Consider the following 16,960-nt stretch of genomic DNA (forward strand, 5'->3'; position numbering starts at 1 on the left):
TATATGTGTAGTCATGCAAAACATATCTGTAAGTCATGTTGTGAAAAGAAAACAGACCAAAAGAAACCTCAAAAAAATAAAGTTAAAAAAAGTATGCTTCGATCTGTATTCAGACACGATCAGTTCTTTTTCTGGGAATGGATAGCATTTTTCATCAGAGTTGTCATGGATCATTGTATTGATGAGGATAGCTAAGTCTATCATAGTTAATCATCAACACAATATTGCTGTTGTTGTGTACAATGTTCTCCTGCTTCTGCACACTTCATGAAGTATTAGTTCATGTAAGTCTTTCCAGCTTTTCCTGAAGTTGACCTGATCATCATCTTTTTTTTTAGTATTTTCTTTTTCTTTTTCCCTGGTTACATGTACAAACAATTTTCAACATTAGTTTCTAAAACTTTTGAGTTCCAAATACTCTCCCTTCCTTGGTCTCCAACCCCCTCCTTCACTGAGAAGGTAAGCAGTTCAATATACATGTGTAATCATGCAAAACATATCCATAATAGTCATGCTGTCAAAGAAAACACCAATTAAAAAATTTTTTTTAAAAAAAAGTATTTTTCAATCTGCATTCAGACACCATCAGTTCTTTCTCTGGGGATAGAGAGCATTTTTCATCATAAATCCTTCAGAGCTGTTTTAGATTGTTGTATTCCTGAGAACAGCTAAGTCATTCACAGCCAATCATCCCGCAATATTGCTGTTACTTTGTACACAGTACATTTCACTTTGCATCAGCCCATGCAAGTCTTTCCAGGTTTTTCTGAGAGCATCCTGCTCATCATTTCGTACAGTACAATAGCATTTCATCATAATCACATACAACAACTTGTTGAGTCAATTGATGGACATCCCCTCAATTTCTAATTCTTGACCACCACAAAAAGAGCTGTTCTAAATATTTTTGTATACGTGGGTCCTTTCCCCTTCTTTATGAACTCTTTGGGATACAGACTTGGAAGTGGTATAGCTGAATCAGGATCAAAGGGTATGCACAGTTTGGTGGCCCTCTGGGCATAATTTCAAATTGCTCTCCAGAATGGCTGGAACAGTCCACAACTCAATATTATCAATCCTTTCCTGTCATAACAGCAAATCTGATAGGTGTGATGTGGTGGTACCTCAGAGTTGTTATAATGTGAATTTCTCTAATCAACAGTGATTTGGAGCATTTTTTTTCACATTATTACAGACTTTACCTTCTTCCTCTGAAAACTACCTGTCCATATCCTCTGACCATTTAACAATTGGGGAATGACTTATATTCTTATAAATTTGACTCAGTTCTCTATATATTTTAGGAATGAGGCCTTATGGTTGCAAAAATTGTTTCCCAGCTTTCTGCTTTCCTTCTAATCTTGGTTGCATCAGTTTTGTTTCTGCAAAAACATTTTAATTTAATGTAATCAAAATTATCCATTTTGTATTTCATAAAGTTCTCTATCTCTTGTTCGATCATAAATTCTTCCCTTTTCCATAGATCTGACAGGTAAGCTATTCTTTGCTCTCCTAATTTGCTGATGGTATCATCTCTTAAGTCTATATCATGCACCCATGTTAACTTTATCTTGGTATAGGGTGTTAGACAGTAGTCTATGCCTAGTTTTCCTATTTCCTAATTTTCCCAGCAGTTTTCATCAAATACTGAGTCCTTAACTCAGAAGCTGGAGTCTTTGGATTTATCAAACATTAGATTACTATAGTCATTGACTACTGTGTCTTATGTACCTAATACTGATCCACCACTCTATTTCTTTTTTTTTTTAATGCTTTATTAACTTCTGATTTACATCATTCGTTTCCGCCAGATTTTGAGTTACAAATTTTCTCCCCGTTTTTCCCCCACCCATCCCCCCAAAACAGCAGTCCCACAGGATATCCCAACCTCCAATCTGCTCTCTCCCATATTTTCTCCCATACCCGTTTCAACTTTTCCAGTGGATCTCTATGCCTCAGTGCCTGTATATCTTTTTTCTTAATTACATGTAAGATAGTATTAATAATAGTATACACACACACACAACACATATATATATTTGAATATTTGATTTTAAAACTTTCAATTCCAGATTCATTCCCTTCCCCCCCTGCCACCCACCCCCACTGGGGAGACAAGCAGTTCAGTATAGGTTGTACATGTGCGGCTAATGCAAAACAATAACATAGTAGATGTATTGTAAAAGACTGACTATATTTCCCTCCCTCCTATCCCACCTCCCACTTGTTCTATTCTCTACTTTGATCTGTCCCTTTTCAAAAGTGGGTGCTTCTAACTTCCCTCCCCCACAGCCTGCCCTCCCTTCCATCATCCCCCCCTCACATCCCCTTCCCCCCTATTCTCCTGGAGGGTGAGATGCCCTATTTAGTGTGTATTTCCCTCCCTCCTCAAGCCAGATTCAATAGGAATAAGGTTGACCTATTCTCTTTTGCCTTCCTATTCTTCCCCTCCATTGTAACCATTTTCCCTTGCCTCTTCTGTATGAGATAGTTTGCCCCATGTCTCTCCCCATCTCCTCTCATTATATTCCTCTCACCTCTTAATTTCACCTTTTAAGTATCATCCCTTCCTGTTAAATTGGTCCCATGCCCTCTATCTATGTATACCTGTAAACGTATATACACACATTCACATATGTATTCATATGCCCGCATACCCTCATATAAAGACATATATATATGTATGTGTGTATATATATATATATATATATATATATATATTTCTAATCCCTTCAACTACTGAGAAAAGTTTCATAAGTTACAATTATTGTTTTTCCATGTAGGAATGTTAATAATTCAACTTTGGCCAGGTGGCTCAGCAAGCAAGAGCACTGGCTCCAGTGCCGGGATGACCTGGATCAAATCCGGGCCCAGATACCCAGCACCACACCCAGAAACAACAACTGGCCGTGTAACCCTGAGCAAGTCACCCAACCCCGATTGCTTCAAAACAAAAACAGTTCAACTTTGATAAGTTCCTTATGATTTCTTTTCCCTGTTTACCTTTTCATGCTTCTCTTGCTTCTTGTATCTGAATGTCAAATTTTCTATTCAACTCTGGTTTTTTCATCAAGAATGCTTGAAAGTCCTCTATTCCACTGAATGACCATATTTTCCCCTGAAATATGATAACTCAGTTTTGCTGGGTAGGTGACTCTTGGTTTTAATCCCAGCTCCCTTGACCTCCGGAATATCACATTCCAGGCCCTTCTATCCCTCAGTGTAGAAGCTGCCAGACCCTGGGTTATTCTGACTGTGTTTCCACAATATTCAAATTGTTTCTTCCTGGCTGCTTGTAATATTCTCTCCTTAATCTGGGAATTCCGGAACCTGGCTATAATATTCCTAGGAGTTTTCTTTTTGGGATCTTTTTCAGGAGGTGATCGGTGGATTCTTTCAACCTCTATTTTGCCCTCTCGTTCTAAAACATCAGGGCAGTTTTCTTTGAGAACTTCCTGGAGGATGCTTTCCAGGCTCTTACTTTGGTCATGGCTCTCAGGCAGTGCAATAATTTTTAAATTATCTCTCCTGGATCTATTTTCCAGGTCAGTGGTTTTTCCCATGAGATATTTCACATTGCCTTCTATTCTTTCATTTGTTTGGATCTGTTTAACAGCATCTTGATTTCTCATAAAGTCATTAGCTTCCATTTGCTCCAATCTAATTCTGAAGCAATGATTCTCCTCAGTGAGCTTTTGAGATTCTTTTTCCATCTGGCAAATTCGACTTTTTAAGGCATTCTTCTCCTCATTGCCTTTTTGAGCCTCCTTTGCCATTTGAGTCAGTCTGTTTTTTAAGGTATTATTTTCTTCAGTCAGGCTGTTGACTCTCATTTCATAATTTTCTGGCATTGTTCTCATTTCTCTTCCCAATTTTTCCTCCACTTCTCTTATCTGCTTCTTAAGGTCCTCTATGGCCTGTAACCAGCTTGTATTTTCCTTTGAAGCTTTTGGTGCAGGAGTTCTGACTTCACTGTTTTCCTCCTGTTCCATGCCTTGCTCCTTCTTATCCCCAAAATAGGAGTGTAATGTTGGAATCTTCTGTCTGCTTTGTTTCCTTTGCCTACTCATTTTGCCGCTCAATTATTTGACTTTTGGGCTTTTTGCCACAGTAGGACTGTGCCACCAGACAGGGGAGTTTTCGTCCCAAACGCTGGGGTTTTCTCCGCTGCCAGAGGTATTAGATGGGTGCCCTCTCTGAGGTCTCCACATGCTCTGGCAAGCTGGACACACACCCCAAGACCTCCACCCTAGACTGCAATCCAGATCCAAGCAGGTTAAAGCAAGAGCTATTACCCCTCAGACTGGTGCTTTGTCCCCCTACACTCTGCAGGCCAGGAGCTGAAGCCGCCACGCGGCGCTGGCAGGCTGTGCTCGAGTCTCAGCAGTTTCTCACCCCGGGGGTAAAAGCCACGCACTCCCATTTACTGGGTCCCAAAGTCCAGACTACATTGGCCTCTCACCTTGTCCTTCGCATCTATGTATTGATAAATCTGGAAACGGCCACAGCTGCTCCTGATCTGGAATCCCTCTGGGGATCTTCTTTCACTCTCACTGGAACCCTGGACTTTGACCTGGTTTCATCCACTCTGGTGATAAGTAAGTTTTCACTTTATCTTACAGGAACCCAAGTTTTCAGCAGCTACAGGCACTGTATCCTTTCCAGTGCCCCTTCATATATTGTCTTTCTCTGTTAGAACACAAGTGCCTTGAAATCAGGGACTGTTGCTTGTATTTCTAAAACCAGTTTTTAGAATGGTATTTAGTACATAGTTAAAATAAATGTTTGGTTTCTCTTTTTAAAAATTTATTTTTTTGCTTTTTCGGGCGGCTGGGTGGCACAGTGAAGAGAGCACCGGCCCTGGGGGGGGGCGCGAGGTTGGGAAATTGGGCCTAAGGGACTTGCCCAAGGTCACACGGCTAGTTTTTTGTGTTAAGTGTCTGAGTTCGGATTTGAACTCAGGTCCTCCTGACTCCAGGGTCGGTGCTCTCTTCACTGTGCCACCCAGCCGCCCCTTTGGTCTCTTTTTTAATATACAAGATACAATTGTCACAGTTTTTTTAGTCTTGGAATTCTGTTCAAAGTCAAATAATCCAAATATGGTTACAAAAACTATGGTCTGAGAGTGGCAAATACATTCATAAGTGTCATCAGAGACTGCTAGAACTTTAGACAGCAATTGTAAATCATCTAGTAAAATTTCCTCATTTTGTAGAGAAGCAAATTGAGGTCCCAAAGGTTAAATGACTTGCCCAAGATCACACAGTGGGTTGATAGCAGAGTTAGTGCTAGAAACCAAGTCTCTTGACTCTTCGTCTACTGTTCTTTTCCCTTCATTATGTTTTTAATGGTGAACACTCCATAGGCTTTACAAATTCTTAACAAGAGGAACATTTCCTTGTCCACAAACTTCATACAAGTAAGACAGAGTAGGATTTAAGTTCAAGATGCTAAGGAGATGCCTATTACATGCAACATAGCTACAAACACCCTACTAAAATTCTGATCCTTAAAAAGGTTAAACCTCAGTTATCTAGGGAAAACTTAACATGACAAAACTCATTGTCTCAGGGGTTTCAACAGGTCCAGAGAATTGAAGCTTTATTATACTACATATATACAAATAATTTACAGCCAGATACCAAGGATTTTCATAAAATACTTTTATATTTATGAAACATATCTATTACCACTATACATTTACCACTCCCAGGAATTCACTCTTTCGGGTCTGATCAGTACAATTAAATTAAAGAAATAACTTAGAAAAGAAATCACCTTTGCATGTTCATAACTATCCCCTATTTAATTGAGAGATGTTATCATACAAAAAGGCATTACCATTTGCTTGCGATGAGCAGCTTGTTTGCCTTCTGATCCATGGAACTGAGTCTCCTTTTTACCCCATCCAACAGTGATAAATTTGCCTAGAGATTAAATTTGAAAATGTGAAAGATAAAACAATTAAGCTAAATAAATTACAATAAGAACTTCCATTACTTCCTAAGCTATTAATCAGCAATTACTTGAGCTTTTAGAGTTCTCATTTAACTGACCCAAAGTAATTTATCTGAAATACCTAGTTTCTTAATATGCATACCTATTACTATGCAGAATTTAAAGAAGCACTTTCTATTGCTCTGTTCTTTAAAAACTATTTTAGAGATTCATCTAACAATCTTCCTGGTATCAGTAATCTTAATCTCACACCACAAGTGAGCATTCTTAAAAATTATATATCCATGAACAAAGCAAATTACTGGAAAAAATAAAAATGAAATTTACCATTTCCAAGCTTTCAACTCATCAGCTACCATTCAATTTTCTTGATTTTTTTAAACTTTAATTCAATTTTATTTCCAGTTCCAAATTCTCTCCCTCCCTTGGGCTTCTGCCCAAGAAACCAACTCTGAGACTACTCCTGGATGAGGGTGAATGAGGAGATAAGTTTCCAAGGAGGGATCCTGTCTCTAAGTCATTCACTAATGGCTGTTCACACATGCTCAGTCATTAATTTGATATTCATTTGCTTATAATAAAACAAAGTCAATAGTGCCCAACTTTAAAAATTCAAAGCCTTAGATAAAATGGCATTTCAAAGTTAGACTCGTACTCACTTTCTCCAAAATCATCTTGATGTATTTGCCTTTCAATGATTGGTTCAAAGTCTTTGGTCATCAAAATTAAGGTCTGCTGGCCTGTGAGGAAAAGAAAAAAAAATTGTTTTGTTTCCCAAGTTTTAGCTATTCCCTAAAGACAATATTTATTCCCCAAGGAAAATGTTTAGTAATCAAAAGGAAAGGGAACTAGACTTGTGATTTCATACTGAAACATAGCTCCTAAGTGATGAGATCCCTCTACTAAGAGAGGTTAACTGATATTTTTAGAAGTGACTAGAGCACTTAGAAACTAGCATGTGTCCCAGGTGAGATCAGAAGCCAGTTCTTTCTAGTTTCGAGGCTGGCTCTCTATCTACTAAGTTTTCCTTCCTCAGAACTCAAAATATAGTTTACTATTTCCTTTCATCCATTAACTTGTCAGTGCTAGTGCTCATATATACACTTGGGTGCAAACATGTGCTTATCCCTGTAATTCCATGAGGAATCACAATTCTGTTCCATGAATACCAATGACTACTATTTATCAAAGAATATTTGGGAAACTGGTAACACATTATTAAAAGTTATCTGTTTACAGACACAATTACATAGGGGATACAGACAGATAAGAAAGGGAAAAATAAGACTTTAAAAAAATTTGTTGATGAGGATATCTTTCATTTTGGCATCTCAAAATTCATAGATCTGAAATACTAGACTAGCTACATAGGATTAAGTCTCAAATAGTTAAAAAAACAAACAGCATCTTGAGATTTATCAACAGTAATTCTCCTAGAACAATACACTGCATTCTCACACACTTAAAATATTTTTCCCTTTCCACAAACTCATAAAATAAGGTTTTAGCAGCACACTGTGCTATAGCTCTAAGGACACAAATAAGATTCCCTCTAGACTATGATGCTATGCTACTTTCCCCCCAAAGTATTCCTTCTGATATATGTGTGTGTGTGTGTGTGTGTGTATGTGTGTGTGTTGTTTTTTTAAAGAAAGAACTTGAACATTCAACAGATTGAGTTAGAATACTTTATGAGAGGGTCAACGTAGGCAAACTGTGACAACTCAACCTGTAACAAGAAGAACAAGCTCCTGGTCTGGACTCCAACTCATGACAGACAAACCACTGGCAACATTCCCAACACACTCCAGCTGAAACACACAGGGGAAAAGAAAAGTGAAATGATGAAGTGCAAATGACCACAACCTGGGAGAAACTGAGTGCTTATTTAAGTTTCCTAGCCCCTAATCAAAATAACAAAAAAAAAAAAAACTTAAAACAATCCTTAAGCATCATACCCGATTTTTTAAAATAAAGGAATAAGCAATACAAATTGTCCAAGATGGCTCCTATCAATCTTTTGGAGCTGATTCTAAAAGCTTTCCATTCCAGTACAACAGACCTACCTACTGTACATTGTACAATACTGACCCTCCTGCCTCCATGCTTTTGTGGAAGTTGTGGAAACATACCTGGCATGTTCCATTTCTCATCTCAGTCTCTTGAAATCCCTAGATCCCTACAAGGTTTGGCTCAGCTAACACCTCCTATATGAGGCTTTTCCTAATTCCATTCCACTCCCAACTGTTTGGGCTCTTTCCCAAAGCAATATTATTTTGTATTTATTTAAGTACACCTTATTCCTCACCTTCCTCCAACCCCCGGAAAGAACATAACTCCTTGAAAACAAGGACTCTTTTATTTTTGTCTTTGTATTCTTAGCACAAATGTCTGACAGGCCTGTAATAAATGCTTACTGGAATGAATTAAATAAAATTTGAAATCCAATACACTTTTGATCATAAAATAACCTGGAAGATTTATAATGGACAATTTATATAGCTGAGGTAAGAGACAAAAGACAAGAGAGAAAAAAGGATTAGAGAAGCCAGGTCACTAATCTGGAAACACTATTAGTAAAAAGGGGAGGAACTCTACATACTTAAAAAAGAAAGTTTACTACATCAACAATCTGAAAATAGAGGAAGATGAAGTGAGTTTAGAAACTACCTTTTACCCCATTAGTCTTAATACTTTGTACCACTGATGTATTATTCATGACCAAAAAAAAAAAATTTGTCACATTACATATTTAAAAGAAATAAATAAACTCAGACCTAAAAATCAGTTGCAACTTAGGGCCACATTTTCTGGAAATGGTCAACCTACATACAAGCACAAGGCATAGCTCTTGTCAATACTGTAATATTCTTATTTGTAAAGTTCTATGATTTGTCAATAGAAGGCAATATAAATTCTCTGTATGGTTCTAGCCAAAGAATACCCTCTAAACTAGGGGTGAGGAAACTGTGGCCTTGAGGCCCAAGTGGCCCTCTAAGTCTTCAAGTGCAATCCTTTGACCAAATCTGAACTTCACAGAACAAATTTCCCCTAATAAAAGGATTTGTTCTGTAAAACTTGGACTCAGTAAAAAGGCCACACCCAAGGACCTAAAAGGCCACCTCTGGTCTCCAGGCCACAAGTTCCCCACCCCAGCTTCTAAACACTGCCAGAGCCAAGATGGCAACTCTATTAAGTATAAGGTCACAAAATGGAATACAGTGACAATTAACTTCTAAAATATATACTTCCAAGAATACTGTAACTGATTCAAATCAAGATCTTTACTATAAACACAGGACACATTAAGCCACTTTTCAGGTTGACTGCAGATCTTGATTCAACTTCCTTTTACCTGGCTAGTGTTGAGATTACAGAGTAGAACATCTCCTGCAGCGGTAGCCACACACACAGACTCTTGATCTAGCAGGTCTTGGACACCCACAATGCAGCCACTGCCATCTTCTGGCAGATAGCCCTCTGACAGCAAGGGAATCTCACAGGTTATCTTTTAGCCAAAGAAAAGAAGACACAAATGAGAAAACAAGGCTCTCAAAAGAGCACAGAGCACTCAAATCATAAAACAATATTTAATGGCTTTACTAGTACAGAAGTTTCATAAAATACCTTCAACTGGGGAAAATTTAAATCTCTGCTAAGGGAAAGAGCAGAACAAGTAAAGAGTCAGTGAGATCTTAGAGGAATGGCAAGCTAATGGTAATAAGCTCTGTCTTCAAACTGGGTAAAAGCGGAAATAGCACAAAGACTAACTGTTCAACTCCCAAAAGGCAGAAAGTAGGATGATGGGAAGAGAGAACCTAGTTAAAAGGATTCCCACTATTTCAAACCAATCCTGTTTGTTTTAGGCAGAAACTGTAGTAAGTACTCAGGTGTTCTCAGTGAGTTCAAGTCAAGAGGTCCAACCAAATTACATCCCAGGGTAATAAAATAAAAACTATGATAAACAGGAGAGGTGCTACAGAACTGAAGATGGGCAAATGTCCTATTTTTTTTAAAGAAAAGTAGATAATTTAAGTCAAATTCACTTAAATTCCAGAGGTGATTGTTATGTTCATCAATATCAACCTCATTCTCTTTTTGGGGAGCGTTATTAAATGGAAATATCCAATGAATGTTATAGGTATAGCAAATGTGAATTTCAGCAAGAATGTACAGAAGGTATCTAACACTATCTTTGAAGAAAAAAAAGAGATGTGTTGTAAATGATGATACTTGAGTGTACTTAGAACTAACTGAAACCCAAACTGGGCCCAAAGGGTAGTGACTAATGGATTTTTGTAAACCTGAGGATAGGTCTGTAGAGGAGTGCAATAAAGTTCTATTGGCTCTTTTCTCTTTCAAATTTTCATCAGTGACTTGTAGAGAGGAATAGATAACATGTATATGTGTTAAATCAGCAGCTGGAATAAAACCTAGAGGGATAACTAATATAGCATATGATGCAATTAGAATTCCAAAAGATTTTAGAAGGGTAGAATAAGCTTAATTTAATTTTTAAAAAAAGATCGGAATGAATATGAAGTCCTGCCACTTAGACCTTTAAAAATTAACTGCATAAAGTGAAATGTCCTGGGTACAAAGTAACAGCAATACTGTAAGATGATCAGCTGTGAATGACTTAGCTATTCTTAGCAATACAATGATCCAGGGCAACTCTGAAGGATTTAGGATGAAAAATGCTATCCATCCCCAGAGAAACTCATAGTGTCTGAATACAGATTGAAGTATATTTTTTTACTTTATTTTTCTTGAGCTGGGTTTTTTTTTGGTCTATGTTTTCTTTCACAACATGACTATTATGGATATATTTTGCATGACTACACACACACACACAAAACCTATACGGAATTGTTTGTCTCCTCAATGAAGGGAGGGTGGGGAGGAAGGGAGAGAATCTGGAACTCAAAGTTTTAAAAACATCTGTTAAAAGTTGCTTTTACATGTAACTGGGGAAAGTGAAAGACTAAATAAATTTTTAAAAAAATTAACTGCATAGTACAGAAGGGAGGTAATACAGCTAGAGAAGAACTGATATGAAGAGGATCTAGGGATGTTAGCAGACTATGAGTTCATATAAGTGTGATATGGCAAATACAAAGAAGATGAGCGCTGTACTGCATTGTTGTCCTGAGCACATCTAGAATATCTGGATAAATGAAAAGCATTTCAGTTTCAGGAATGGAAAACCCAAAAGATGTCCAGAAGAAGGGGACCAGAAAGGTGAAAGGATTCTAATCCATGCCACAGGAGGGACTGGCTAAAGGGATTGAATATGTTTAACCAAAAATGGAAAGCCTTAGAGAGTTGGTAACTGTCTTTGTATGTGAAAGAGTTGTCAAATGGAAGACTTGTTCTACTTTATTCCAGATGACAGATCTAGGAATAACCATGGAAGCCGTAGAAAGCATTTTAACTAGGCATAAGGGGAAAAAGATCTTAATAAATTGGTACTGTCCAAAAGCAAAATGAACTTCCTGGCAAGACTAATCAGGCGAGGTTGTATTACATAGCTCCTGAGGTCCCTTTCAACTCAAAAATACTAAGAGTCTGATTTTAACTGTCCAAAAATTATAATCAGTGGTACTAGAACTAAAGTGAACACCAGTGCTTCAATACTTGTTTGTAAGAGTGGCGTGGGAATCTCAAAGAAGAAAAAAATTGGGTTCCAGCAGTTTCTTTCAGTTTATATTTTCTTTTTCAGGTATGGTCACTTCCCAATGAATTGCGCTCCCTTGGAACAAATAAATATAGTAAAGAAAAGCAAATAAACACATTGGCCAGATCTGAAAATACATGTCTCACATCATGACTATGGTCCACCACTTCTCTTCCAAGAGGCAGGGGCATATTTCACAATCAGTCCTCAATTCTACCAGTTTCTGAAACAATTTTGGGACCCACAAGCCCTCCCAAAGCAAAATGCACATTTATATATTAATTTAACAAGGTGTATGCCATTTCACTCAACAATTCAAACAAGTAGTTATCTCTAATATGCAGCTATAACACCAATAAATCAAAAGGTTGTTATCTCTCTTCCCCCCATTAAAGTCTCTATGGGATATGGAACAAAATAAGAATGTAACTACTCAAAACATGTTAAGAATATGTACCATGGGGGCGGCCAGGTAGCACAGCAAATAAGAGCACCGGCTTCAGTGTCGGGATGACCTGGGAATCAAATCCAGGCTCACCCTGGATTAGCACCCACCCAGAAACACCTGGCCATGTAAGCTTGAAGCAAGTTACTTAACTCCAATTGCTTTAAAAAAAAAAAAAGAATATGTACCATAAAGAGTATTTGTTTGGTGGAAATGGAATAGTGATTACATACATACACACACACACACACACACACACACACACAATCATATCTATAAAGACATATATACATATATCTCCTGAATCTTGGGCTAAACTTCTGCCAACTAGTCTACAGAGAATGGAAACAGACCATGACTTGAAATAACTACACCTTTTATGACACAAGTAAATCAGTAGGGACTTCTCATTAAAGGGAGAATAAAAAACCATACAATTAAAATGATGCCACTAGAACCTGGAGAAGGAACTGGAGAAAGTTTAGAAGAAAGCTATGACAATAGGACATAAAATTCTCCTACAATGACTCACTTCTCTTGCAACAGTATCCACTTCTATAAGTCCATATCCTGAGCCAATGAGCAGCGTCCCCTGATCAGTCCGGAGGGAAAAGCACTGAGGTTTCCCAAGAGTCTGAATATCCTTGAATTCTAAGGTCCGAAGTAACTTTAGGTTGCGCATGGTGAATGAACAACTGTTGGGAGAAACAAACTTTCAAACTTAAGCAGCATTTGATCAAATCAAAAAAGGAAAATAAAAAGCTTAAGTCACAATAAGGGCTTCATAGTTATGAGTAAATGGGCATCAGGAAAAAGAATAAGGAAATAAAATCAGGTAGTTATAATTCTTACTGCACACATACACACACACATATACACACTAACACATGATCTCTCTCTTCTTCCCCCCACCCCCATATCATATGGAGCCATATAGCAGATGGCCAGGAACTGAAAATCTATTTCTGGCTTTGCCATTTAAAACCAGCAAATCTCTGAATTTCTTATTTCTTTAGCACTGAAAAAATCCTGGGATATTTCAAATACTGAAAACACCTAAAACATATTTTACCTATGGATGTTTATTTAAGTAAAACTAAATTAATATAATCATATTATCACATACGTGATAAAAGATACGCTCTTACATAAAAGAAAATAAAACTGCACGACCTTGGGCAAGTCACTTAATTTCTCTGGAAAAGGAAGTCATTGGACCTCATGGTTTCCGAGGTAATCTTCAAATAAAATCTATTATCTTAAATTCTCAAATGAATACACATACAAATTATGCTGGATAAGATGCATTATAAAATTACTGCTCTGAAAAATGTCTTAGGAGTTCAATGACCTCATAAAAAGTTGCTTAAAATAATTAGATCCTCCCAATAAGCATTTTTTTTTTTCAATCTAATCCTATGAAAAAATTCCAAAAGACTGCTTAGGAGATAGAAGCCTTTTGAACTGATTAAAAACTGACCTTTATGATATCAAATTTAAAACTTAAAAATATCAAATACAGTAAATTTTTTGTGCAGATCACTTTAAGATTTTTAGTTAGAGAATAGCAGAAAGTTCTAATTTTACATCAGAAGTGAACAGTAAGCACTAAAATTCCAATAGTTTTGAGATTTCAAAACATTTTACCCCATCTGTTCTTTGAAAACAAGCAACTGATTTACCTCTTACATGTATCCAAAATCTAATTATTATTCCAAACTTTTCCTCTTTACTCATGCTTCCAACCTCATTCCCATTCCCCATATTTACTGAAGATGACAGCTTCCTACTTTGATGAGAAAATTCAGAGCCATCTGACAGGAGCGTCTTCACAAACCCTTTCCTCACCCCCTCATGTTCTTAGCACTTCTCAGCTTCACCAACCACAAAAAGAAGACTAATGATCTTTCTGACTGTACCCTTCTTCCTGTTACCTCTAGAACGGTTGATGGTTTGTCTTTACTAGTTCCTTTTGAGATACTTACTAGCTTTGTGACCTTGGATAAGTCATTTGACTTCTATTTGCCTCAGTGTCCTCATCTATAAAATGGAGATAAATAATAACATCTTACCTCCCAGGGTTGTTGTGACCATCCAATGAAACAACTATTGTAAAGTGCTTAGCACAGTGCCTGGCATTATATAAATGCTAGCTACTATCACCATCATTAGCCTACATACACTTTGACCTCTCCAAGTCATTAAAAAGTTTCTGACAATTGCACTCTAAACCAGAAAACTGACCCATCTTTCATCCCTTTCATTGCCAAACTTCTTAAAAATAAAAAGCAAAAAATTCCCAAATACCATCTATCCATATCTACTTTCTCACTACCCATTTTTTCATGAATACCTTGCTCTCTAACTCTTCCTTCTCCCCATCATGCTTGCTCCATGGTCACGAACAGCTTATTAATGGCCAAATCCAAAGGCCTTTCTTTGGACCTCATCAACCTCTCTGTAATACTTCATACATGACTTGCTCCTTCTAGAGCAGGGGTACACATACCTAGCAACTTGGTAAAGTCTATGGACATCTTCAGAATAATATTTTTAAATTTATTAAAAATACATAGTATTAAAAAAAAAAAACCTACTGGTTTCATGGACCCTAGAGGTTAAGAATCCTTCTTCTAAAGGAGATAGAGCATATCATAGAAATGTGGCTTAAGTGCTCCATCAGGAAGAACTATGGTCAAACCCTACATCTGATGGGTGACTCATTGTGAAATCCCTGACATGTCACTCAAGCTCTCTGAAGTTGTTTCCTTTCTTGCAAAATAGGGATATAGTATCTACTTCTAAGGGCTTCATGAGACAAAACAGATATAACATAGGTAGGGAGCTTTGAAAAGGACCTTAGAGGCTGCCTAGTACAACCCAAGGGGTTCTGGGGTCTCTATTTGAATTTCCAACACTACTACTGGCTTGTTTCACTCTTCTAACCCTCAGATGCACTGACAAAGACAGAAAAAGGGGATACTTTTTCATTCAGTCACTCAGCACACTTATAGTGACTAATGCCTCCTAAATGTATACCTCCAGCTCCATTTTCCCACCAGAACTCCAGATCTAGAATTAGCACAGTGCCCAGCACAAGGAGACCGATTAACAAATGCATATTAACTGAGACTGACTTGGGGAGTGGATAAGGAAACTGAAGTTTGGGAAGATTAAGTAACTACCCCAAGGTCAAAGAGGGCATGAAAGGCAAATATGGGATTTGACTCTAGAGACACTGATCTTTCCACTATACCACACCCTGCCCCATCATTCCCTCTTACATCCCCTACACTCACAGTTTCCTAACAATCTCCCTCCCCAACCCCCCACTCATTCACCTCTCTACTTCTGCCTTTCCCCCAATTCTCCTAGTTCAAATGCTATCTCCATCCTTTAAAGTCCAGTCCAAATGTGACCTTACTATGTGTTAAGCAATGGGGATGCAAAAAGAGGCAAAAGATGATCCCTTTCCTCAAGGAGTTTATAATCTAATTGGGGAAGGCAAAATGCAAATAAATTTTATACAAAGCAAGCTATATAAATGATAAATAGAAAATAATTAATAGAGGGAAGGCACCAAAATTAAGAGGAGTTGGGGAAGGCTTCTCGTGGATGAGATTTTAGCTGGGATTTAAAGGATGCCAGGGAGCTCAGCACGGGCACTAATGCTTGGGCATTAGTAACCTCTTCCTTCCCCGAACTTAATCTACACAGCACTTCATACTTCTCCCGAGCCCACTCCGCCTGGGATTAGTTACTTGTTGGAATGTTGTCTCTCCCCTATAGATGGCCAACTCCTTGAGGCCGGGAGCCCGTCTCAGCCAACTCCGCGCGTCTCCCTCCCTGACCACGCCCCACGCCCCACAATCATTAATGGGGGAACTGAGGCATCAATGAATGGGGCGGTCCCCTCTGCCGCCTCCTCCCGGGTGTAGCTATAGACAGCATTGGGGTCAATGAGGCGGAAGACAAAGTACCATTTAACAGTTAGCCCAGGGAGCATACGTAGTGAAAATTCAAGGTGAACCCCCAGCGCCCCCCGAAAAGCCAGTCTCCTCCTGTAGCGGGCACGCGCAAAGCCGCTCACGCGAGAGGAGGGGGTGGAACGCGCACGCGCCCTCTGCGGATGCATCCGCGCCCAAACCCACTCATTCTTTTTCAGGAATGGACCCCAAATGACTAGAAACACCCTCCCCCTTCCCCCCCATCCTAAATACCTGCGCATGTACTTACCTGAAGCGGCTCTCTTTCTAAAGGGAGTCCGGCAAGGTCCGTCGTAGCCTAGCCTGTAGCCACGCGCACAGCTTCCCTCTGTGCGCACGCACACTGGAGCACCCAGAAGAGTCGCGCACCTCTGATGCGCAGGCGCTGCCGCTGGGGCTCGCGACACCGACCTCGCTCAAGTGCGCGCGCGCGCGCCCGGACCTTTTCCTGGTTTCCGGCAGACAATCACGCGCACCAGTTCTGCAGTGTTTCTAGGGCCAGCGAGGGGCTTGCCGGGAGAGGTCGGGGCTAAAGCCCTTAAGAGAGGTGGAGAGGAGCAGGATCCAGTGGCTAACCCCAGTCAAGCATGGCCACGGCGAAGTACACGTGACCACAACACCACCTGAGACTGTGGCCCAGACACGTGATGACTTCCAGGGAAAGGGCGGGGCGTTAAAAGAAGCACTGGAATGAGGTGTGAGCACGCGTGGTGGTTTCTCCCCACATCCTGACCCTGAATGCAGAACTACCTGCTCCGTCTGGCGCGAGGTTCCTTAGGATGGGGGCGGGGAGGGCAGTGTCGGGAAGAACTGCCCATGGGCCCCCTTCCTCTGGCCACCACCTCCCGAACTTGGGCGGGCTCTGAAGTTTGCTGCAGGCTCTAGGTGGTGACA

At 39.2% G+C, this 16,960-nt stretch overlaps 1 protein-coding gene across 1 annotated transcript in view; it reads right to left on the reverse strand.

The window, feature by feature from the left end:
- The window catches only part of ELP1 (elongator acetyltransferase complex subunit 1), a 77,808-nt gene extending 61,107 nt beyond the window's left edge, over positions 1-16,701 (reverse strand). Inside the window, exons 1-6 of the mRNA XM_069105943.1 lie at positions 16,317-16,701; positions 12,613-12,775; positions 9,314-9,466; positions 7,688-7,769; positions 6,618-6,698; positions 5,842-5,927 (exon numbers count right to left, since the gene is read on the reverse strand). Coding sequence (XP_068962044.1) covers positions 5,842-5,927; positions 6,618-6,698; positions 7,688-7,769; positions 9,314-9,466; positions 12,613-12,762 — 552 coding nt within the window. The 5' untranslated portion in view covers positions 12,763-12,775; positions 16,317-16,701. The remainder of the gene's footprint in view (positions 1-5,841; positions 5,928-6,617; positions 6,699-7,687; positions 7,770-9,313; positions 9,467-12,612; positions 12,776-16,316) is intronic.
- Between the last annotated feature and the right edge of the window lie 259 nt (positions 16,702-16,960).

Source organism: Petaurus breviceps, unplaced genomic scaffold, assembly GCF_028583685.1.
Source record: "Petaurus breviceps papuanus isolate PSGF00001 unplaced genomic scaffold, PetGlider_PUasm1.0 138, whole genome shotgun sequence".
Lineage (NCBI taxonomy): Eukaryota > Metazoa > Chordata > Mammalia > Diprotodontia > Petauridae > Petaurus > Petaurus breviceps.